The 24204-nt window shown below is 68.7% G+C and overlaps 2 protein-coding genes across 2 annotated transcripts; one reads left to right on the forward strand and one right to left on the reverse strand.

Annotated features, from left to right (window-relative positions):
* Positions 1 to 871: 871 nt before the first annotated feature.
* On the forward strand, positions 872 to 9945 carry RASAL1 (RAS protein activator like 1). The gene is given in 23 exon segments (XM_075039651.1): positions 872 to 936; positions 2495 to 2551; positions 2642 to 2755; positions 2860 to 2921; positions 3015 to 3144; positions 3995 to 4076; positions 4157 to 4294; positions 4579 to 4667; positions 4846 to 4963; positions 5056 to 5209; positions 5417 to 5481; positions 5622 to 5734; positions 5931 to 6123; positions 6212 to 6349; positions 7128 to 7272; positions 7524 to 7699; positions 7789 to 7926; positions 8715 to 8850; positions 8942 to 9062; positions 9175 to 9239; positions 9682 to 9777; positions 9780 to 9890; positions 9893 to 9945. Coding segments are annotated over 23 exon segments (2559 nt in total).
* Positions 9946 to 10532: 587 nt separating this feature from the next.
* DTX1 (deltex E3 ubiquitin ligase 1) lies at positions 10533 to 19941 on the reverse strand. Its single transcript, XM_075039653.1, has 9 exons — positions 19538 to 19941; positions 15446 to 16106; positions 13118 to 13179; positions 12806 to 12967; positions 12476 to 12537; positions 12161 to 12319; positions 11883 to 12044; positions 11695 to 11784; positions 10533 to 10831 (listed from the first exon to the last, which is right to left on the reverse strand). Exons 1-9 carry the CDS (start codon positions 19794 to 19796, stop codon positions 10607 to 10609), a joined length of 1842 nt encoding a protein of 613 aa, XP_074895754.1. The 5' UTR covers positions 19797 to 19941; the 3' UTR covers positions 10533 to 10606.
* Between the last annotated feature and the right edge of the window lie 4263 nt (positions 19942 to 24204).

Genomic DNA, 24204 nt, shown 5'->3' on the forward strand with positions numbered 1-24204 from the left:
GCCCCCCGCTATGCCTAGCAGCGACGGGGGGGCTGCCTCTATCCCCCCGCCCCGGCTCGGGGTCCCCCATGCAGAGAAGCCGGGATGTGGGGGGATCCGGGGAGCTGCACCCGCAGGCGCACTGGGATCTGCTGGAGTCTCCCCCAGCCTGGCTCAGCGTGTCCCTTGCAAGGGTGGGGGGCACCCAGGGGTGGGGGGCAAGGTCCCATGGGCGTCTCTGGTACCGCTGTGCCAGCAGCCCCCCGAGCAGCCTGCTTCTTCCACTGCCCCCCCACCCCGAGGCCGATGCTCACCCCAGGCTCCCCACCGCCACTTTGGGGTACAAGCAGAGCCCCCCCAGCCTGGGGACGGTCCCTGGTGCCACTCAGCCGTGACGGGCCAGAAGTTGCCCCCCCCCAACCCCAAGGGGCCAGCGCTCCGCAACGGTCCTGTGCCTCAGTTTCCCCATCGCTAGAACAGGGCCGGGGTGGGGGGACGGACGATGACTTTCCCCACGCTGGCTGTCAGCGGTACGCAGAGGGGGGGGACCCCCACAGTGAGTTGCCCGTGGCTACCAGCCTGGGGCCGGTGGGCCGGTGGGCACGAGGCCAGCCCACCCAAGCTCGCCCCGCCGCCGCGTGCCCGCGCGCTCCGGCTCGCTTGCTCTCGCCCGCTGCTCGGGCGCAGGTGGGGAGCGAAGCGGCGAGAAAAACAATCGAGAAGAGGAAAAAGGAAGAAGCGACGGCGAGAAGCGGGCGAGGAGGAGGAGGAGGAGGACGGTGCTGGCAGCCCCACGGGCGGTGGAGGGCGGGGGGGCGGCTCGGGGCACCTCGGGGGCACCCATCGCGGCCCCCCCGTGGACTTCTAGGTGCCCACCCCGAAGTTCACCGGCATGGCCAAAACCACCTCGCTGCACTGCCGGGTGGTGGAGGGGAAGGACCTGCCCGCCAAGGATGTGTGAGTGGCTCGGGGGGGGCTCTCGGTCCCCCAATTTCCCCTGGCCCCCCACCCTGGGAGATGGGGCGGGGGGGTTGCAGGGAGCCCTGGGTGGCTCTGCTCTCTGTGCGGTTTTGGGGGTCCCTGCTTGCACCCATGCTAGCAGGGACCCATTGCTGCAAAGGGGGGGGTCTGGGGGTGGCGGGGCACTGGCAGCCCCCTCAGCCCCCCCCCACCAGAGGCATATGAGCCCCCCAACCCCTTAAGCATCCCTTTGCTGCCCCCCAGCAGGGTGGGCACAGGGTATCCCCCCAAGGCTGTGGGTAGCACTGTGAGGGGCGCCCCCACATACCTGCTGGGCATCCGCACCCTTGGGGTGGGGGGCTAAGTGAGGGGGGGGAGTGGGAAGACCCCCCTGCCCGCTCCTGCCCCACGGATATGCCTCGGCAGAGCTGGCAGCCCTGGACTGCTCCGGATGTGCCAGCCTGGCAGTGCCGGCCGCTCCCAGGGCTGGGCAGCCGGGAACGGCTGTGGGCAGCGGGACCTCCCTGCCTCAGTTTCCCCACCTGACAGGGGTCATGGTGCTGTGCGACGTGCCTCGCTCGGAGGGTTTGGGCACCGTGGGGTGATCCAGACCCACCAGGACAGGGATGAGGTGCCCAGTGCCGCTCCCAGCCCCCCCCCCCAAACCCAGCTTGGGGCCGTCCTGGGGCTGCGGAGGGGCTCGGGGTGTCCCGCTCCCGTCCGGGCTCTCGAGGGGGACGGGAGCTGTCAACCCCACAGCACGCTGCCGAGGTTTGCCCGCCTGTCCCTGCCGGACCTGCCAGGCCGGGGGCTTTGCTCTGCTGGGAGGCATCGAGATACCCCTGGGGATTAACAACGCCGCTCGTTAGCCAGCATGCAATATCACCCGCTGAGCCCGCGGCTGGGACCATCCTGTCTGTCCCCCAGCCCGTGGCTGGGACGGAGGCTGGGGTCACCCCCCTCGCCCCACTTGGGGTCTGGCTCCTCGCTGAAGCGGGTCTCGTCATCCCCTGCCTCCAGCAGCTGGGGATTCGGGGCTCCAGCATCGCCCCCGGCACACTACCCCGGGGCTGGCATCCCTCCGTGCTGCTCCGGCTGCCGTAAATGAGCGGGGAAGGGGCTTTCCAGGTGCAAGACCCCTGGATCCAGCCCTCATCCCCTCCATCCCATCCTCCCCCATGGAAGGGGTTAAGCTGGGGATGGGCCCTGGGCCAGACCGGTGTCACCCTGACACTGTGGTTTGCCACAGAAACTCAGGCAGGCTCGTCTGTGCTGCTGGAGACACACCGGGAACCCACGGGGGGGGGGGCGCGGGGACACAGGGCAATGGCTCGGGGTGGCCCGCAGTGGGGGCTGGGGAAAGGTGTCCCCGTGCCGATGTCAGCTACGGGGCTGGGCTGAGACCGGACAACTCATCTCACCCCCCGGAGGTTGGTGCTTCGCCGGCGGGGTTTGAAGTGATGCTCAGATCCGGCACCCTGAGCCCCCCCAGTAGCTCATGGGTGGGACCCCCAGGTGGGGGGCTGACCCCACGCACCCACATCCCCCTGCCCAGGTCCGGCTCCAGCGATCCCTACTGCGTGGTCAAGGTGGACAACGAGGTGGTGGCCAGGTACGGGGGACACCGTGCCACCCCGGGGAGGGGACGCGCGGGGACGGGGGCTCTCCCTGGGGGTGCAGCCACCTCTCCCATCACCGGCAGGACGGCCACGGTGTGGAAGAGCCTGAACCCTTTTTGGGGTGAGGAGTACACCCTGCGCCTGCCCTGCGGCTTCCGCAGCCTCGCCGTCTACGTGCTGGATGAAGACACCATCGGGTAGGGGAGACAAGGGGGGGCACGGGTGGGCACTGGGGAGCCCCCCGAGGGCTGGCGCGTCCCCGTCGGTGGCCTCAGCGCCCGCCACGTCTCTGCCCTCGCAGGCAGGACGACGTTATCGGCAAGGTCTCGCTCAGCCGCCGGCAGATCTCGGCTGAGCCGCGGGGTGAGTGGGGGGCACGGCACGGGGCTGGGGGCAGGGGGGGGCAGTGGGACCCATCCTGGCACCATGGGGCGCCCACCCCGTCCCCCTCGGCAGGCGTTGACGGCTGGCTCAGCCTGGCGCCCGTGGACCCGGACGAGGAGGTGCAGGGCGAGATCCACCTGGAGCTGCAGGTCCCCGAGCAGGGCCACCCACGGGTGCTGCGCTGCCACCTCATCGAGGCCAGGTGGGGAGGGCGGGGGGGCTGGCACAGCCACCCCCAGGGTCTTATTTTTGGCTGGTGGGGTCTGGGCGGTGGGAGGAGGGGAGGTGATGGGGACAGCAGTGGCACGGGGCTCGTCCTCCCCTCTCGGCACCAAGAAGGGCCCTCGCTCTGTCCTGCTTGGGGACATCGATGATGCCGACCCACGTGTCACGATGCCGTGGGGTCTCAGTGGGGAATGAGCTGCCTTGGACACTGCCAGCCCCGCTCGGGGACGGGGACAGGGGGACAAGGGGCAGAGCTGGGTGGCCCAGAGGGCCACAGGGTACCTGGGGACCATCCCCATCCTGGCTCTCCTGCCAGGTTTCTCCCCTTTAGGCTTCGAAATCGGGGGAAACCGAGGCACGCCCCAGGCTGCCCCTCTGCTTTGCTCTGGCGTGCGTGTGCACGCGTGTGCACGCGTGTCTGCATGTGTGCGTGCGTGTGCCCACACACGCGGCTGCCAGACGGCGGGATGCTGGCAGCGGAGCAGGCAGCAGAGGCAGCATCCCGCTGCCATGGCAACTGAAGCGGGTACCAAGGCAACGGGATGGCCATGGGGACAGCCAGGAGGGACAGCAGAGCCCCCCCCCCCCGCTGTGCCATTTGGCCCCCAGGGACCGGAGGAGGAAGGGATTCGGAGCAGGAGCGCTGGGGAATGGGGACCCACTCTCACCAGCATCCCCCCCCCCCGCACCTTCTGGTTGCCCCATGGGTGCCCGGTGTGCCCAGGAGAGCTGGGGGAGAAGGGGGGACATGGGGGTGCAGGGACCACACTGGTGGGGATGGGGTCCCTGCCCACTGCACCCCCCCACTGACCCCCACCTCCCCACAGGGACCTGGCCCCCCGGGACCTCTCGGGCACCTCGGACCCCTTCGCCCGGGTGTCGTGCTGCGGGCACACGTTGGAGACGGCCGTGAGTCAGGGTGCTGGGTGCTGGGACCCAGAGGCTCGGGCACCTCAACCCCCATGGCCACTGGTCCCTGTCCCTGGCAGGTGATTAAGAAAACCCGTTTCCCACGCTGGGACGAGGTGCTGGAGTTCGAGGTGGCAGAGGGTGAGCCGGGGGAGGCCGTGCTGAGCGTGGAGGTGTGGGACTGGGACATCGTGGGCAAGAACGACTTCTTGGGACGGGTGAGGAGCTCCGGGCACAATGGCATGGGGCAGGGGCCTGGGGGGCAATTCTGCACCCCCGTTGTTTCCCTGTGCTTGGGGTTCAGGTGACCACAGGTCAGCACCCATGGGGATGGGCACAGGGGTACGTGCACCCGCTGAGCCGGGGGCAGTGCCACATCCAGACAACCTGTGTGTCCTGGGTTCTCCCCCGAGGAGGGGTCTCCGCTGGTGGAGAAGCGGGGCGCAGCACGGGGTGCTGGTGCATGCCCCCCCACCTCAGACCCTGCCTCTGGCCCCCCCAGGTCGAGTTTCCCCTGGACACCATCCGCACAAAACCCACCAAGGGCTGGTTCCAGCTCCTGCCTTTCCCCAGCACCACCAAGGACCGCGGGTGAGAGTGCAGGCAGCAGGGCCAGGCAGCTGCCTGCACCCTGCATGAGCAGCTCCCCAGGGTGACTATGCCCAGGGCAACACAGGGTAACCCCCCCCCATCCCGGCCGGGAAGGAGCCGGGGTGACGGAGAGCGGTGGGTGCAGGATCCGGCCGATCCCCTCCCCGTGTCGTTGCAGGGGGCAGCTGGGCGCCCTGCGGCTGGCGGTGCGGCTGGTGGAGGACAGGGTCCTGCCCCCCCCGTACTACCAGCCCCTCATCCAGCTCCTCACCGAGCCCATCCTCTGCCCGGGCCAGGTGGGTGCTGGGGCTTGGGGGGGACTTTCGGGGGTGGCTGAGGACCAGACCGGTGCAGGGGCCTTGCCATGCCCACCCTGCCCTCCCCACAGCCCCCCGACGGCACGGCCCTGGCCGTACTGGAGGAGGTGACCTCGGGGGAGAGCCGGCAGGACGTGGCCACCAAGCTGGTGAAGATCTTCTTGGGGCAGGGGCTGGCCGTGCCCCTCCTGGACTATCTCACCACCCGCGAGCTGGCCAGGACCAGTAAGTGCCAGGGCTGGGGGCACCACCTGCAACCCCCTCAGCCAGGAAAGCGGGTTGTCAGGGTCCCCCCAGACCCTTATGGGGAGAAGAGTGGGGTCACCAAGGGGAAGGCAGGAAAGGTGCCACGTGTCCGTGGGGTCGGGCACACCAGGGATGGCTGGGGCATCGCCCCGTGCCCACCTCGCCGTGACGTCTGCGCTCTTCCAGCGGACCCCAACACCCTCTTCCGATCCAACTCGCTGGCCTCCAAGTCCGTGGAGCAGTTCATGAAGGTGAGCTTGGAAGGGGACACCGGAGGGGTCCCCGCTGCGGCCCTCCCGTGATGGCATCGGGGCACAGAGCCGAGTTGCATCCCAGCAGGGCATCTGGGAACAGTTTAGGGACAAAGATGGTGACTTCCCATCCTTTGCAGGTGGTGGGGCTGCCTTACCTGCACGAGGTCCTGAAGCCCGTGGTGAACCGCATCTTTGAGGAGAAGAAGTATGTGGAGCTGGACCCCGGCAAGATGGAGCTGAGCCGCAGCAGGCGAGTGCTGGGGGACGGCTGGAGCGGGGGGACACGGCGCCTGGCACGTCCCAAATCTTCCCCATCCCGGTGTCCCCTGCGGGAGGGGGTCACCCATTGCTGCTGAGCCCGTGGGTCACATCGATGGCTTTTGGCCAACTCGGGGTGGCCCATTCCTGAGCATCGGGTGCCTCCTGACCCGGCGGCGTTCCCGCAGGAGGATCTCCTTCAAGGGGTCCCTGTCGGAGGCGCGGGTGCGGGAGAGCAGCCTGGAGCTGCTGAAGGGCTACCTGGGGGACATCGTCGACGCCATCGTGGGCTCGGTGGAGCAGTGTCCCCTCCTCATGAGGGTGGCCTTCAAGCAGCTCCGCAGGCGGGTGGAGGAGCGGTTCCCCTCGGCGCAGCACGAGGTAGGGCAGGTGGCAGAGCCGGGGCTGGGGGTCCGCACGCCGCCGGGACCACCGGCCTGAGCCCTGGGCTGTCCCTTTCCCCGGCCAGGAGGTGCGGTACTTCTCCATCAGTGGGTTTCTCTTCCTCCGCTTCTTTGCCCCCGCCGTCCTCACCCCGAAACTCTTCAGCCTCCGGGAGCAGCACGCTGACCCCCGCACCGGCCGCACGCTCCTGCTGCTCGCCAAGGTGTGGGGAGCCCGGGGAGGGACGGGGATGCTGGGGAGAGACGGGGACCTTAGGGAGGGATGGGGACACTGGGGAGGGATGGGGACCCTTGGGGAAGGATGGGAAGCCCAGGAAGGCATGGGGACCTTGGGGGAGTGATGGGGACCCTGGGGAGGGTTGGAGACCACTGGGAGAGATGGAGACCCTTGGGAAAAGATGAGGACCCTGGGGAGGGTTGGGGACCCCAGGGAGGGATGGGGAACCTGGGGAAGGACAGGGATGCTGGGGAGGTGTGCGGACCCTGGGGAGGGACAGGGGTCTCAAGGAGGGATGCGGACTCCAGAGAGGGACCCCAGAAAGGACAGAGACTTCAGGGAGGGATGCGGACCCTCTGAAGAAATGGGGACCCATAAAGGATGGGGATGCCAGGAAGGGATGGGGACCCCAGAAAGGCAGGGAGACCCAGGGGAGGGATGGCAATCCCTGGGAATGGGAGAGGGCAGAGCCATTCCTGCCCCCATGCCACATGCCACGGGCTGGCTCCTTCCCACGCCGCTCGGGGCCAGCCCTGCTCGTCACCGGGCCATGCCACCCCGCGTCGGACACAGCGCAGGAGCCGGCCTGGGACAGCACTTGGGTCCCATCACCCCCCACCCCCCAGCTGCTCTGCTTTTCCACTTTCCTCCCCAATTCCCAAGCCCCCAGGGTTCAGGGGAGCAGCAACCCCGGGGTCGCTCCCCCCCGCAGCCCCCACGCCAAGGGGGGTACGGCAGCCCGAGCCCTTTCCCACGCGGGACAGGCGCTGCAGAGCATCGGCAACCTGGGGCTGCAGCTGGGGCAGGGCAAGGAGCCGTGGATGGCCCCGCTGCACGCCGTCCTGCTGCCCAGCGTCACCCGTGTCAAAGCCTTCCTGGACAATCTGGTCACGGTGGAGAGCGCCGAGGGTGAGTGGGCACACCGGGCACCGTGGGGGCACTGCTGGTGCCAGGGTCTGGCCGTGCCAGCGCTTGATACCAAGCGGTGCCGTCATCCCTGCTGTCCCCCGCATCCTGGGAGCATCCTCGGGGAGGGGGACCCGCTTGGTGCCATGCGGATGGTGCCAGGATGGCTGGGGACGGGCGTCCTGGGGCTGGGGGAAGCGGTGGCATTTGGGGTGATGCCGCTGCCTCCCTGCCCGGCTGTGCCACGGCCACAGCGGGCGAGGAGCCGGTGCTGCCGGCACTTTTCCGACCCCCGGCCACCATCAAGGAGGGGTACCTGCACACCCGCACGGCGGGGGGGCCTGCCCTGCTGCCCCGCTTCGCCTTCAAGAAGAGGTACTTCTGGCTCAGCACCGAGGCCCTGACCTACTCCAAGTCCCCCGAGTGGCAGGTGGGTGCTGCCTGTGACCCCCCACCCCACGCCGGGTGCCCAGGGAGGGGATGCGGGTGCAGTGAGTTGCGGTGTTTTGGGGTCCCCAGGTGCGCTGCTCCATCCCCGTGCCATGGATGCGGGCGGTGGAGCGGGTGGACGAGGGCACCTTCCAGCACCCCCACGTCATGCAGATCGTGGCACAGGATGGTGCTGGGCAGCTCCACACCACTTACATCCAGTGCAAGGTGGGTGCCCCCCTCCCCTCCCTGGGCACCCCAGGAACCCCCCACCCCAGCGCCCCAGGAGCTCCCTCCCCGGCACCCAGCCGTGGGGCACCCCTGGATCCCATGGTGACAATGGGAATGGTCCTGGTCCCAAATCCAGCTATACCCAAGCACCAGCTGTACTGGGAACACTGGGGTGCCCAGCCCTGGCTGTACTGGGGTCAAGGGGGTGTCTGGGCCCTGGCTGTACTGGGGAAATAGGGGTATCCTACCCTGGCTGTACTGGGGTCTCTGGGGTACCAGCTCTGGGATACTGGGACCAGTGGGGTATCCAGCCATATCTGTACTGGGGTCTCTGGGGTACCAGCTCTGGGATACTGGGACCAGTGGGGTATCCAGCCATATCTGTACTGGGGTCTCTGGGGTACCAGCTCTGGGATACTGGGACCAGTGGGGTATCCAGCCATATCTGTACTGGGGTCTCTGGGGTACCAGCCCTGTCTGTACTGGCATCACTGGGGTCCCAGCCCTATTTGCACTGGGATCACTGGGGTCCCCTGGCTCCTGTGGTGCGGTGTCATCTCCTCACCAGGTCCTACCTGGACACCTTTGCCATCAAACTGTCACTCCCAGTCACCTGCCCCTGGTGCCCACCACCATCCCCAGTGCCCACCCCTACCGAGGAACCCGTCGGCATCACCCGTGCCCACCTCCACCCTCCTCCTCCTCCTCCTCCCCACTGACAGTGCCCAGCGCAGGGTGCCCGTGGGTACCCAGCGGGATGCCATCCTCCCTCCCTGTCCCCGCAGAGCGCCCAGGAGCTGTGGCAGTGGCTCTGGGCGGTGCGGCAGGCCAGCAGCACCAACGAGGCCATGTTGCCCACTTGCCACCCGGGCACCTTCCGCGCCGGCCGCTGGACCTGCTGCCTGCAGCCTGCCTGCACCGGTAAGGCCGGCGGGCAGCCCGGGCGAAGGTTCCCCCCGGGGTAAGGGGTGCTGGGGTCCCCCGGTACCCCCACCGCGCCTGTCGTTGGCAGCGCCCGGGTGCAGCCGGACCCACAGCACCGTGGTGCTGGGCGAGTGGAGTGACCCCCTGGACCCCGCGGCGGCGGCGCAGACCCTCTACGGGCACCTGCGGCAGGCGGGGGCACGGTGGCGGTGAGGCTGGGGGGGGTGGGTGGGGGGGGCTGGCCCGTGGGCACGGGGGTCCCGGGGGACCCTGGGTGCTGGTGGGCAGGGTGGGAGCGTGCTGAGGGTCCCTCTCCTGCAGGGTGGCGGGGGCCGAGGGTGCTGAGGGCAGCACGGCGTCCGAGCCCCCCTGCCCGGGGCAGGCAGGTACTGCTGGGGGGGTGAGGGGGGGGTGATGGGGAGCCTGCACCCTGGGGTGCTGCTGCTGGGGCAGCAGGCACACACATGCACACCCCTGCACACGCATACACCCCCCCAATAAACACGCACCCATCCCCACGCACACAATCCCCCCCCCGTGTCCGTGGAGGCGTTGGGGTGGGTGGGGGGCATGGGGGTGTAGACTGGGACGGGGGGGGGGGGCGGATGAGGGGTGGTGGGACTGGCTGGGACGGGGGGGACGAGGTGGGACATAGTGGGATGGGGGGGTGGTACGCTGGGGGGGGGGCAGGGGTGGGTGTCAGGGATGGGTGCCGGGTGTGGGTGATGAGGGCGAACCCCGAATGGGTGCCGGGGGTGTATCGCGAGTGGGTGCCGGGGGGGTCGGTGCCGGGCGAGGCGCTGACCCTGCCGGGGGGGGGGGACGCAGGCGGACCCCTCGGGGGGCGGCTGCAGGCGGTGCTGCGGGACCTGGACATCGCCCACGACGCCTTCGCCCGCCGCGACGGCGCCCCGGGGCCGCCCCCGAGCCCCCCCCCGGCTCGGAGCCCCCCCACGGCCCCGACCCCCTCCCCGGCCCCGGCTCCCGCCACTTGAACGGCGGCGGCTGGGACTACAACTCCCAGCATGCCCTGCGCCCGCCCGCGCGCCCTGCCCGGCCTGCCCGCGCCGCGGTGCCTGCTGGGAGTTGTAGTCCCCCCCCGCTTCCCCCCCTCGGTGAGACCCTCATCCCACCCGGGGCCCATGTCCAGACAGCGGGGCTGGGGCCCCCCAGCACACGCGTGTGCAAACACACCCACCCACCCACACGCTCTCCTCTGTCCACGGGGGGTGCCCCAACCCCCCCCCCCCCCAGCCCAGCATCCCTGAAGGGAGTGACACCCACCCTCAGCGGCACCCCACTGGGGGACGGATCCTGCAGCGATGCCACTCGGCACCCCGGGAAGGCACGAGGTGCAGGGACTCGAGTGGGGACACGGTGGGGACACTGTCCCGGCGCGGGGTGTATTCCGTAACACGGAGATGTACACATGGCACCGGCTGTACGCGGCTCCGTGGGGTGGCGGCGGGTGGCACGGGTGGCACGCGGCGGCTGACGCGCGAAGAGGCCACGGATAGAAAAAGAAAAGCACCAGCCCACGATGCTATCGCCACGGGAGCGGGGCAAACCGGGATGGGGAGGCCACGGGGGGACGACACTGGGATGCGTGGCGGGTGACACCGGGTGGACCAGGATGGGGGACGAGCCCACCCGGCAGGGCTGCGGCGGCGGCAGCGAAGCGGCGCGGGCGGTGGCGGCGGCACGGGCAGGGACACGGGGGCGAGGGGGCGGTGGGAAGCCCCTCACCCTTGCCTCAGTCCTTCAGGGTGGCCTCAGAGACGCCCTGGGCCAGCAGCTCGGCCAGGACGTTGTCCAGGTAGTTGGGGTCGGGGTAGCCGTGGCCCGTCAGGTTGGAGCCGAACTCGGTCTTGTGGTGGATCTCGTTCCACACCACCGTGTCCGACTCCCCCGTGGTGTTGGAGGTGCCGATGGTGAAGATGAGCCGCCGGTCCCAGGCCACGATCAATAGCTTAAGCACCTGCGGCGGGCGGGCACGGCCATCGCTCGCCCACCCGGCACCCCCAGCCCTCCTCCTGCCCAGCACAGCTCGGCCCCCAGCACCCCAGGGTGCAGGATTCAACCTTGGCATTGTGCCCGCATGGTGCCACCCTTCCCTGCGGCACACCCCGGCCCTACCCTGGCACTGCTGCATCTTCCCCATCCCTTCCCATCCCATTCCTTCCCATTCTATCCCATCCCATCCCTTCCTACCTCATCCCTTCTCTTCCCACCCCATCCCATCCCTTCCCATTCCTTCCCATTCCATCTCATCCCATCCCTTCCTACCTTATCCCTTCTCTTCCCACCCCATCCCATCCCTTCCCATCCCATCCCATTCCTTCCCATTCCATCCCATTCCTTCCCATTCCATCCCATCCCATCCCTTCCCATTCTATCCCATCCCATCCCTTCCTACCTTATCCCTTCTCTTCCCACCCCATCCCATCCCTTCCCATCCCATCCCATTCCTTCCCATTCCATCCCATCCCATCCCTTCCCATTCTATCCCATCCCGTCCCATCCCTTCCTACCTCATCCCTTCTCTTACCACCCCATCCCATCCCTTCCCATTCCATACCATGCCATCCCTTCCCATCCCATCCCATTCCTTCCCATTCTATACCATCCCATCCCTTCCTACCTCATCCCTTCTCTTCCCACCCCATCCCATCCCTTCCCATTCTATCCTATCCCTTCCCATCCAATCCCATCCCGTCTCTTCTCACTCTGTCCCTTCCCATCCTATCCCATCCCATTCCTTCTATTCCCATCCCATCGTATCCCATTCCCTTCCCTTCCCTTCCCTTCCCATCCCACCCTGGTGCCATCGGGGACACTCACCTTCCTGCCCTTCTCGTTGTCGGGCAGGTAGCAGTGCCGTGGGAAGCCACGTGCCGTGAATTTCTTGCCGGGATTGGGGTGCTCTGGGCCCTGGGTGGGAGGGCAATGGGACGAGTGGGTGGCACGGGGGGGGGCACCCAGCCTGGCAGGGGTCCCGGGGTGGTGGGTTCCTCAGGTGGGTTCCTCACCTGGATGCCGGTGGGGATGTCGTAGACGATCCGGATGGTTTTGGAGTCGGTGTAACCCGGGAGGGAGTGGGGGATGAGGTGGAACTCCATCTTCCCGGGGGGCTGCGTGCCCGTCTTCTCCCCATAAATGGCCTTACAGGTGGGGCACTGCAGGCTGCCGTCCTGCGCGGGCACCCGGGCGAGCATCAGGGACGGCACCCACCCCGCAGCACCCACCCGTGGGGATGGGGCACCGTGGGGAGGGTGTCCCCCCGCGCCGGGGGGGGTTCCCGGCTCACCTTGTTGCCGTTGTTGTACATGGCCAGGAGGCAGAGGAGGTGGTACATGTGCCCACACTTGCCCAGCTTGCCCACCAGCTCCGGCTTGATGCCCCTGTGGCTGAGGACACCTTCGTAGCCGGAGGAGGTGACCAGACGCTCCATGCAGATGGTGCAATCCTGCCAGGTGCAGGTTGCCGGGCATCAGTGGCCGGGTGGGATGGGGGGCTGCCCATCCCCTGCCCACACCTCTCCCCATGCCCAAGACCCGCGAAATTCCAGCAGCCCCGGGGTGAGCGCGTGCCCGAGCTGCGGTGCCGGGGGATGCCCACTCACCTCGTCCGGGGGGTTCTTCACCTTCTGGATGTAGCGGCGCACCACGTCCTCAGGGGTCTTGCCTGCCGTGGGCAGAGGGGGCGATGCCGTCAGAGCCTGCCCACAGTGGCCCCAACACCCTGCTACCCCTGCCACCAGGGTGGGAAGAGCATGAGGAGGAAAGGGTGCCAGCATGTGCCATGGAGGAGCTGTGGGCATCACCCCAAAACCCTTGGGCAAACCCCTTGGGGCCCCCACCCCTGCAGGCAGCAGCAGCACCCGTGCCTCAGTTTCCCCTCCGGCAGGGGTTGGCGTGGCCGAGGGCACGCAGGGACGCCGGCGGCTCCTTACTCTTTTTGAGATGCTTCTTTTTGGTTTTCCTGCAGATGCCGTTGATGCCAGGCACAGGTTTGATGTCACTCTTGCTGACGGGTGGCGGGTGCAGGATGGGTTTGGGGGCACGGGTCAGGCAGACGGGCAGCCCGGCGGCGCACATGAGGATGCCCGTCATCCCTGCATCAGGGGAAGGGTGCTGTCCGTCTGTCCACCCAATATCCATCCATCCTTCCCACTGCCTGGCTGTGCCCCAGCCCCGTGCCCGGCCCCTCAGCCCCTCGATGTCACCCTGCGGTGACACCCGGCCGGCGGCAGGACCCCCCTTACCTGCGAGGGCGGGATGGACGGGGCCGGTGCCGTTCAGGTTCTTGACTGGGAGGGCTGGCACCCTGCGCGGAGACAGGAGGGGAAGGGGCTCAGCCAGGCTGGTAGGGCTGTCCCTGTCCCCTCCGCGCATGGCATGTCCCCAGGGCAGCGTCCTCGCCACGGGACACGGGGCAGGGTGTCCCCTTGCCGGCCCCGGTGGTCACTGTCCCATCTCATGGGGCTGTCACCCAGTGCCATGTCTCCATCCACCCAACGGTGCTGGGGACATCTTGACCCAGGAAGGGTGCTTCATCGGGATGTCCCAATGGCGATGCCCCATGTCCCGCATCCCCCACGGGGACCGTCCCTGCACCTCGGCACCTCACCCATCACCCTGGCCATCGCTCCCATGCCCCAAGGGGACCCTCACCCCTCCAGGGCTGTCAGCACCAAGACCCCCAGGGCGATGGCACGGTGCCTCCCCACCTGCTCGTCCCCGCTGACCCATGGCACCTCGTGTGTGTGCGTGTGTGTGTGTGCACCCATGTGTGCACCCGTGGCTGGGTGTGCACGGTGCTGGGTGCGCACCCATGCGTGCAAGGGTGGGTGCGCAGCTGGGAGCGTGAGCAGATGCGTGTGCAGGCAAATCCGGGTGGGAGCCGGGATCTCGTGTGCAGGTATGGATGTGGCTGTGCCCATGGGTGAGGGTGGATGGAGGGAGGGATGGACAGAGGGATGGACAGACAGATGGCTGGCTGGGCAGGTGGGTGGATGGGTGGATGGATGGAACAGGGCACGCAATGGGATGGAGGATGAGCAAGGAAGCACAGCAGAGCAGCCCTGCACAGTGCCCGAGCACTCTCCTGCCCTCGCCCCACTCCAGCACCCCACAGAGAACTGTTCGCCCCTGCTGCCTGCTCCTGCCCACATCCCGAATCCCACTGCCGGCTCACATCCACATCCCACTGCCCCAGCTCAGCAGCCCGAACAGCAGCCCCCACAAGCAGTGCCGTCCCCTGCCAATCCCAAATGGCCCCCCACGCACACAACCATCATGGTGATGAGTTCGGTAGTGCTCAGCCCCACACCAGCCGGGGCTGTGGGCGTTTTCCCTCCCATTCCCAAAGCTGCCCTTACTCATGCCGAGGCCAGGGCAGTGGCGGAGGTCTCAGCCCAGCCTCCCCCCGGGGTCTTCCTGGCCCCCCTCCTACCTGTCCATGGGGATGCGTTGGGATGGGGCCCGTGTGCCGGTATGGGGACTGGGACAGTGATGGGGACAGGGACTGCTTGGCCCAGCACCCGGCAGGCGGAAGAGAAAGCAGCACGTCAGCAGGGGAAGGAAATGTGCCGGGACTTGCCGGGGGTTCAGCGAACCTGCCTCACCCCCCTGCCCCGCAACCCGGGGCTGGATTCTGCTCCCATGGCAGGGAGCTGGGAGGAATGGGACGGGATGTCCACTTGTCCCCCGGGACAGCTCACTGCAGCCCAGGGCACTCAGTCCGCCCTGGGGGGGCTCTGACCAAATACCCCGAGGTCGGATCCGGACCAGTTCCCACCCGAGTGAGCGGCAACGGGGCTTTCCCACGCCAGCGGGCTGCCAGCTGAGCCGTCACAGCCTGCTCGTCAAGTCACGCTCGGGGCCATGGCCGCTCCTGCCTGTCCCGGTGACAACCCGGTGCCGAGAGCCCCGAGGGGATGCTGGGCTGACCCACCAAGGGGTACAGCTGTGGGGGCTTGGGTGCCAGGACAGGGACACCCACTGGGACACCCTGTTGGGGGTCTGCTCAATCACACCCATCCCCTCGGCGAGTTATTCCCATCACGCGTGGGACACCGGGGCTGTGGTCCCCACGACCGTGTCCTCCCAGGGATCTGCCTGGTGGCATCGGGTCACGAGCCGGGGTCATAGACCCTGTGCTGGCCAGCGGGGACACAAGCCCCCTGTGACCAGGCACTCCGTCTCCTCCAGCTGGCATGGCACAGCGTGCCACGGCATGGCACACAGCATGGCACAGCATGGCACGGCACGGCACGGCACGCTGTACAAGTCACCGCAGCCCTTCTGCAGGGGCAGGGATCCAGGGGAACATCTGGGACGAGCCAGCTGCTGGGGTTGTCCCTCCTGCCACCACGTCCCCAGGCTGGGGTGCCGGGGGCTGGGGGTGACACAGTGCCAGAAAGGCCGGGGCTGCTTGTTGCAAGGTGACAGAAGGGGACGAGGAACCTCCATCTCCCTTTTCCCATGGCTCTGTGCGCCCATCCCGGCACCCACCTCGCCTGGCATCCCCACAGCCTGGGTGACACCGTGACCATCCCCTTCCCCAGGCCACCCTCCCCCAGCCAGCTTACCCCGGGGGGACGGTGGCACGGGCACCGAGTCCGGCCCCCCGCTGCGTGCCGGGCTGGTTGAGGTTGTTGAGCCCGGGCAGCGGCACCCCGCCGGGCACGTTCTGGTTGGGGGCAAACGCCCCGCCGGGCACCCGCAACCCCTCGCCCTTGGCCGTGCCACCCGCTACCGCCGCCGTCCCCGTCCCCGCCGGCCATAGAGCCGCCCCGGCAAAGGTGCTGCTCTGGCGGACGGCACCCGGGTAGAGCTTGCGGCGTTGGGAAGCCAGGATGGCGTTGGAGGCGGCGCGGGTGCTGTTGACCAGCAGGCACTGCGGGCAGGAGCAGGGCGTCCCCGTGCTGGCGCCCACCGGCCACGACTGCGACTTGGGGATAGAGCCCATGGTGAGGGGATACGCCAGGTCCATGCGACGCCGGAGCCGGCGCTTGCGTTGGGTTTGCCGGTTCATTTGGGACATGCTGCTGAAGTAGATGAGGTAGCAGAAGCCCAGGGAGGAGAGGTCCAGCCAGGGGTGCTGCTTCTCGTAGGCGTTCTGGATGGTGATGCAGATGTCCATGTCGTAGGGCGTCCAGGAGCTGTTGTCGTTCTCCCACTCCCACACGATGCCCTTCCCCGGGGCCGAGGACGGGTCGTAGAAGTTCCTCCGTACGGGGCGCATGGTCCCTGGGGAGACAGTGGGGGTGAGCACCCGCGGGGCTCCAGCACCCCGGGGTGCTGGCAGAGGGACCCGTGCCTGCATGCACGCGCGTGCGTCCGGCTCCCGGCCCGGCTCCCCACGGTCACGGAGACGCAGAGGCACTTTGGGGTGCAAGCAGCCACTCTCGCCCTCCACAAAGCACCCCGGGGTGCAGGAGGGGTGATGGCCACCAACAGGCAGCACCCGCCTCCCCCTCTGCCGAGCAGCGGCAGCCGCGGCGTGCGATGGATCGATCGGCGTGTCTGCAGGGCTGCGCCTCCCCGGGGACTCGTGAGGCTCAACAACCCGCCATTAGCGGTGGCAGCGGTGTTGGCTTGGCTGCCGGCCGGGCTGCCGGCGGTCGGGATCACGGCCCTGGCCACCGTGGGAAGGGCGATGCTGCTCAGCCCCCAGCGCCTTTTTCCATCCCTCTGGTCCAGGCCCATCTCCGCTTTCCCTGGCCGGGGTCTCCTTGCCATCCCCGGGGCGGGGGGAGCATTTCCCGGTCAGGACGGGGTTTCCTGACAGCTGCCGCAGCTCTGGCCAGCACCGGCAGTCACGGGAGCGAGGTGTTTTCCCCCATGCACGGCTAAATCCTGGCCCCTCGCTGCTTGTTTGCGACCGAGTTGGATTCTACAGCCGCCTCGGAAGCTCTGCGGTGGGGGGATGCATCGCAGCCCCCTCCTCGAGCCGCGGCCCCAGCAGTGCCCCCGTGGCACGGTGCCTTTCTATCCCCTCGCCAGCACCGTTTGCCCAGCCCGATTAACGACGCTAATAACCGTCATTAATCATCGGCCGCGTCAGGCAGCAGAGCCTGGCCCCAGCTGCCGGCTTGTGCTGAGGCAGCTCTGCCGGCAGCCCGGCGGGAGGAAGGCACGGAGGCTGCTCACCCCGCTCCGGCAACCGTGCGGAGAACCGCTCGTCCCTGCTGCCCGCTCCTGCCCCCATCCCGAATCCCACTGCCGGCTCACATCCACATCCCACTGCCCACTCACGTCCACATCCCGCTCACATCCACGCCCTGCATCCCGCTTGTGTTCACATCCGTGCCTGCCTCCGTGCGTCCATGTCCCCCATCCTGCTGCCCACTCATGCCCGCATCCCGCTCGCATCCACGTCCCGCGCCCGCTGGCCCTTGCATCTGCATCCCGCATCCCACTGGTCCTTGCAACTGCATCCCTCATCCCGCTGCCCGCTCACAGCCGCATCCCGCTGCTGCAGAGCAGAGGACAAGGGGAGGACACCCCAGCCCGTGCATGTGGGCACACGCAGCTCCGGGTCCCCAAGGGCCACCAGCTGCCCCCAGCCCCAACAGCCCCCGTCCCATCTGCCAACCGTGCCGGAGCCACCAGGCCGAGCCAGCGTCCCCAGGGCCACAGGGAGGGGACGCGCATCCCTGCTGCTCGGAACAGGGTCACCTCATTTCACACCATCGCTGTTTTGGCTTGGGTTTCTCCCTCCCCAGGCACGGTGCAGGCCAAGCCCCCCCCTCGCCCCCAGCCTGCTGCCCGCCTTCCCTCTGTCCCCATGCCACGGCGGGCACTGGGGGCACCCTCAGCACGGGGGACCCTCGCGTCCTGGAGCACCAGGGGACTCCAGAGACACTTGACAGCCTCCAAACCCCACTGCCCCCAGGCCACATCCGAGGGCAGAGATGATGGATGGAGGTGGATACAGGGATGGGACACATGGAGACGACGATGCCGAGGACGATCTATGGGATGGAGCCAAAGCAATGGCCACGTCCCCTCCCGTGACATCCCTGGGGATGGCGAAGCCCCTTTCTCAGCATCCCTGTCCCCAAGCCCTGCTGGCACGGGGACCGCGGTACCCAGGGACATCCCAGGAGGAGCCGTTTTGCTCCGGGCAGACATGTCACCCCCAAACCCAGCCATGGCCCCACTGTGGGCATGTGTTCCCCGGGAGCACCCAGCACTGTGGCCAGGGGATGCGATACCAGGTGCCTGCTGGCCGAGGATGGATCCTGGCCAAAGCTGGCAGGAGCTGGCGTGGGGACAGCCAGGGTGTCCCAGTGGCACCCACAGCACTGAGTCAGCGCGGCTGCCGGCACGACCTGGGTTGTGGCGGCGGCCGCAGCCGCCGCACTGACTCAGGGCTGTGGGTGCCAAGTTGCCCCCTGCCAAGCCCATGACCGGCTGGAGACCGATTCGGAGCCAGGCTTGATGGCAGAGGCAGGGTGGCAGGTCCCTGGCTTGGTCCCCATCTCAGTCCCCAGCCCATCGCAGGAGCCACATCCACACGCAGGGTCATTCGCTATCGCTGGTGACCGGGAAGGGTGGAATCGGGGGGGTACGGGGGGGGGCGGCCATGGGGGTCCTGCTCTGGGGTGGTCCCTGTGTGTCCCCAGGCAAGTCTGGGGGGGGCTGGGAGTGTCACCTGGTGCGTGGCACGTCCCCTGCCTGGCCTGGGGCCGGACCCTGCCCTCGGTACCCCCATGTTTCCCGACAGGCAGGGATGCAGGGATGGCCAGGAAAGCACCCGAAACAGTGAGTCCCCCATGGCACAGCCGGCACGTGCCGGTTTAATGGGTCACACTGCAACGGGGACAGATTTAATGGGGTCTGGGCTTGGTGCCGGCACGGGACCGGCTTTGATTTCCCCCGAGGACACGTGGCCTGGATGCGTGCTGCAGCACGGTGCCATCAGCACGCAGGCACCGACCGCCACAGCTGCACAGCTGCGACCAGCCCAGTGCCCACCACAGCTCCCGGTGCCCAAACTGGGGCCTTCCCCGTTCCTTGGGGACCCTGGACGGAGCAGCTTTGTGGGACAGATGGGTGGCAGGTGGGACACACCACCCACCACAGCACCCTATGGGGGGTGAGAGGGGATGGAGGGACTTTGGGACATGTCCCTCCGGGGCAGGGGTCCACGGTGGAGGAGGAAAGTGGGGAGGGGGACAGGAAAGGCCAGGAGGAGCCTTGCGGAGTCCACGGGGGGAGCAGATCTCAGCAGGGCAAGGGTAGGAGAGAAGGAACGTGAGGGACAGATGGACAGAAGAAGCAGGTGTGTGCAATGGGATGGAGGGACAGATGGACGGGCAGATGGGTGGATGGATGGATGGATGGATGGATGGATACAGGGATGAAGTGACAGACAAGTAAGTAGTGATACACTGGGAAGGAGGGAGGGATGGAAGGATGGATGGAATGACAGAAAAACAGATATGCAGCGAGATAGATGCATGGATGAATGGACAGCTGGACAGATAGATGAATGGGACAACAGGCAGATAAATAGATACACACCGGGGTGGGTGGATGGAAGGATGGGTGGATGGATGGGTGGACAGATGGAAGGATGGATGGAAGGATGGGTGGATGGATGGGTGGACAGATGGAAGGATGGATGGAAGGATGGGTGGATGGATGTTCCCGGCTCAGCGCCAGCCCCTTACCCGTGTCCTGCCGGAACTGGTGCATGGACTGGAGGTCGATGACGTAGGGCGCCAGCTGGACGTCGACCTGGCCCAGCACCACGCTGCCACGGGCGTCCTCCTTCAGCACGTTCTCGATGTGGTGGCAGACGGCAGCCGAGTAGGGCCGCCAGCGCCCGTGCTCGTTCAGCCACTCCCACACCACGACACGGGCCAGGTTTTGGGGGGGGAAGCCCAGGCCACCGGAGGCCAGCATGGCCCCCGAACCTTGTCGCGCCATGCCGGGGGGACGGCGGCTCAGCCCCGCGCCATGCCCCGGCACAGGGATGCGGGGCTCACCCGGAGCCCTTCCGAATCCTCCTCCCGGCTCCCACCGGCTGCGGGCTCTGGAGCTCAGCAGAGCAAACGCTGCGGGGCTCTGCAGAGGCGGGCGCTGCCAGCCAGGTCCCCAAGGTCCCCGAGCCGCCCGGTCCCGCTCCCCTGGGGCCACCGCGCCGGGCTGGGGCCATCCATCACCCGGCACGTCTTCCTCGGCCCTTCCTCCTCCCCGCGGTGCTGGCAGTGCTCAGGCTCCAAAAAGCCACCGGGACCCCCCCCCTCCGGGCTGCGTTGGCTCAAGGGTGGCTGGTGGCTGCAGATGATGCTGGGGACACGCAGCCAAGGTGCCGTCCCCAAGACACCCCCTCCTCCTCTTCCTCCTCGTGTCCCGCCGCTCAGCCTATGTCCTCGGTGGCTCCACGGCTGTCCCCGCCGCCCAGCACGTCACCGGTGGCAAATGAGGGGGGTGTCACCTGTAAAAGAGGGCCACGGCGCTGGTCACCCTGGGTACCGCCATGTGGGTGGCAGCTGGGGGACCGTCCCCATCACCCCTGCAGAGCCGGCGGGCAGCAAGGCCACTGTGCCCGCAGCCCTGGCAGCGTGGGCTGCCTGCCAGCCCCGGCTGGCTGCTGGCCTCCAACGTGACAGTGGGGACAAGGGGGATGGCGGGGGGGGACGGGACAGGCAACCCTGTTTACGGCCCTGGGGGGCTGGCGGGGGCCCCGCAAGGCCGCGGAGCCCCATTGCTCCCTGCCCAAGTGATCTGGGTGCCAAGGAGCCCGCGGCCCCCTGAGCCCGCTCCAGCCACCGCTGATTTATGATCTGCACTGCAGGCATCGGGCTGGGGGTGATCCCGGGCTCCCTGCCCCAGCCCCCCGCTCCCCCACCCAGCCCCTCGCCCACCCAGGGCACCCCCAGCCCCATGGGAGGTGGGTGGGGGGCCAGGGCGGGAGGGGGGGGTGGTTGTTGCACAGCCGCCGTAGGCAGCCAGACGCACGGACGCGGCCAGGCACACACAGACACACTGACACAGAGACACACGCACGGGCACACGCGCTGGCACACGCGCAGCCGGTGACACAGACAGACAGCGGGACCGAGACGGACGGACACACAGACGCAGGGACCCACGGCATCACAACACTCCCCCCCCGCCAAACATCCCCCCCCCCCCAGGGACACACATACACACGCACGGAGACAGGCGTGCACACGCGCACCCTCGCACCTCCACACGCGTGTGCACCCGCCGTGACCCCGAGCACCGCCGGAGCTGGAGGGACCCTCACCCCAACCCTAAGCCCCCCCCCCCCCGGCAGCGGGCTGTGGGGACAGAGAAGCCCCGGTGCCAGCCCCCCCGCCCTCCGTGGGGTCCAGCTGCTTTGGGGGGCTGGGGGGGGGGTGGGTTGAACGGCCAGGCCCGGTCCCCGGTGCCCGGTTCCCCCCCCCCCCCCAGTGCACCGGCAGCCCCCAGCACCCCCGGTGCCCGCTATCCCCGGTGCCCAGCCAGCCCCCTGTACGCGGCAGCCCCCCGGTGCACGGTCCCTCTCCCCCCCCCCGGTGCACGGCAACCCTCCAGCCCCCCCGGTTCACGGTCCCGCCGCCTCCCCCCCGCCCCGATCCCAGCCCCGCCATGGCCGCCGCCGCCCGGCATCGCCCGCGCCCCGCGCCGCTACCTCCGGCAGCCGCAGCCGCAGCGGGACCCGCAGCCGCACCGGGAGCAACCGGCGGCGGCGGCGGCGGCGGCGGCGGCGGGCGAGGGACCGGGCGGCGGCAGCGCTCCGCCAGCGCCGGGCAGCCACGGGCACCGGCGGCGGCGCGCACGGCTGCGCGGGCACCCGCACCGGGGACACGCACCGGCACCGGGGACACGCGCCCGTAACCGGGAACACGCACCGGTACCGGGCACCCGCACCGGGGACAGGGCGTCTGCACTGGGGATAGGCACCGGGACCGGGGACACGGACCGGCACCGGGCGACACGCGTTGGGGGGGACACACCGGGACCGGGGACACGCACCGGGGACACGTAGGGGACCGGGCATCTGCACCGGGGACACGTAGGGGACCGGGCATCTGCACCGGGGACCTGTATCAGGACCGGGCACCCGCACCGGGGACACGCACGGGGGACCGGGGACGCGCACTTGGGACACGTAGGGGACCGGGCACCCACACCAGGGGCGCGCACTGGGGACTGGGGATGCGCAGGGGACTGGGCATCTGCACTGGGGACCTGTATCGGGACCGGGCACCCGCACCGGGGTCGGGCACCCACACCGGGGGGACACACGGGGGACTGGGGACACGCAGGGGACCGGGCATCTGCACCGGGGCCGGGCACCCACACCGGCGGAACACACTGGAGACCGGGGACACGCACTTGGGACACGCAGGGGACCGGGCACCCACAGCAGGGACACCCACGGGGGACCAGGGCCACGCATTTGGGACACGCAAGGGACCAGGCACCCACACCAGGGACACACACAGGGGACTGGGGACACGCAGGGGACCGGGCAACTGCACCAGGGCCAGACACCCACACTAGGGACACGCACCAGGACCAGGCACCCACACTAGGGACATGCACCAGGACCAGGCACCCACGCTGGGGACATGCAGAGGGGACTGGGCACCCGTACTGGGGACACATAGTGGGGACACACACCAGTGCCCTGCGTTGGGGACCTACACTGGGGACGGGCACCCACACCCAGCACCCACAGCGGGGACCCCTGCCTGCTGTGGGTGCCCACCCTGGGACCGAGAGGACCAGCCACACGTGGACCCACACCAGGCACAAGGCCAGGACCCGCACCCGTATCAGGGACCCCCACTGGGGACCCCCACTGACACCAGGCACCCAGCACCCACACCAGGAACCTGCACCCAGCACAGGACCAGGCACCCGCAGGTGGCCCAGCCCTGGGGCACGGGCACACAAGCGTGTCAGAGGGCCGAGCATGAGTGTGCTCACACACACGCGTGGGGTGGGGGGTCCCCATGGGGGGCTGCCCCCCACATTGACCAGCCTGGCTGGGGGGGTACCTTGTCCCCTTTAGGGCATGTGGTTCCTGCAGCCCCATGGGGAAACTGAGGCACGGGAGGTGGCAGGAGGCCGTGAGCCTTGGGGACACCCCGGTGTCTGCCCCGCTCGCCCCCATCACCACCCCCCTCGGCCTGGGGGCTCGCAGCTCTGCCTGCCGAGGGACAGATTTGGGGACAGATCTGGCGACAGGGGGTGTCACTCCGGTTCTGCCTGCGAGTGATAGATTTGGGGACAGATCTGGGGACGGAGGGGCTGCTGCTCTGACCGTGCTTGCAGAGGGGACAGATCTGGGGACAGGGGAGCTGTCACCCTAAATGTGCCTGTGGAGGGACAGATTTGGGGACAGATTTGGGGACACAGAGGTTGTCACTCTGGCTGTGCCTACGGAGGAACAGATTTGGGGACAGAGGGGTTTTTTTACTCTGGCCGTACCCATGGAGAGGGCAGATCTGGGGACAGAGGGGTTGCCACTGTGGCCATGTCCGTGGAGGGACAGAGTGGGGATAGTGGGGTTGTTCCTCCGGGGCTCTGGCCGCATGGCCCCCCCCCGCCACTGGGAAGGGGACACTGACGGCCCGGGGGGGGCGGCCGGCCGGGACCGCCGGGGACCGGGGCTGGCCCTGGGGGTGGCCGGGGTCCGGGCAGCGAGGGCCACGGTGGCCTCGCAGTGCCACCTGGTGGCCTCGGCCACGCGGCGTGGCAGCCCGGGGTGGCACCGTGGGGGGCACCGAGCCCCCCCCCCCCCGGCTCGGTCCCTGCCCCGAGCACCCACCCCCAGGACCGGGCAGGGGTCGAGCATAGGGACACCCACCCGTCCCTGTCCCCGTCCCCACGGTGGGGGGACTCGGCTCCCCGTCGCCGTGCATGGGCCCTGGGAGCCACCCACTGCCCCATCCATGCAATGAGCTGCACCCAGGTCTCGTGCCAGGAGCCAGTCCCAGGGCAAATGGGGCTGGAGGCTGGCACCCTATGCCGTGGCTCAGGTGAGCGTGGGGGTCCTGGGGGGGCCGCTCTGTGAGCCTCATCACCACCCCTGGGACCCACCAGCAGCCTCTCCCCATCCCGGCATGCCCCACGCCTTGCTGGGAGCCGGGCTGGGAGGGCACGTGCTGTTTGGGGAGCTGACAGGGTCACAGAGGTAGTTTGGGGGATGCAGAGCTGGGGACATTGGTGGGGACATGGGGCAGGGCCCTGTGGGCACTAATGGGCCATAATTGCTCTGAGCGGCCCCACCTGACCCCCCCTGGACCCTCCTGACCCCCCCCCCCAGGCCTCCCCTGGCCCAGAAGCCTCATTTCAGCTCAGCTCCGAGCCCTGG

This window comes from Buteo buteo, chromosome 11, assembly GCF_964188355.1.
Source record: "Buteo buteo chromosome 11, bButBut1.hap1.1, whole genome shotgun sequence".
NCBI classification, from domain to species: domain Eukaryota; kingdom Metazoa; phylum Chordata; class Aves; order Accipitriformes; family Accipitridae; genus Buteo; species Buteo buteo.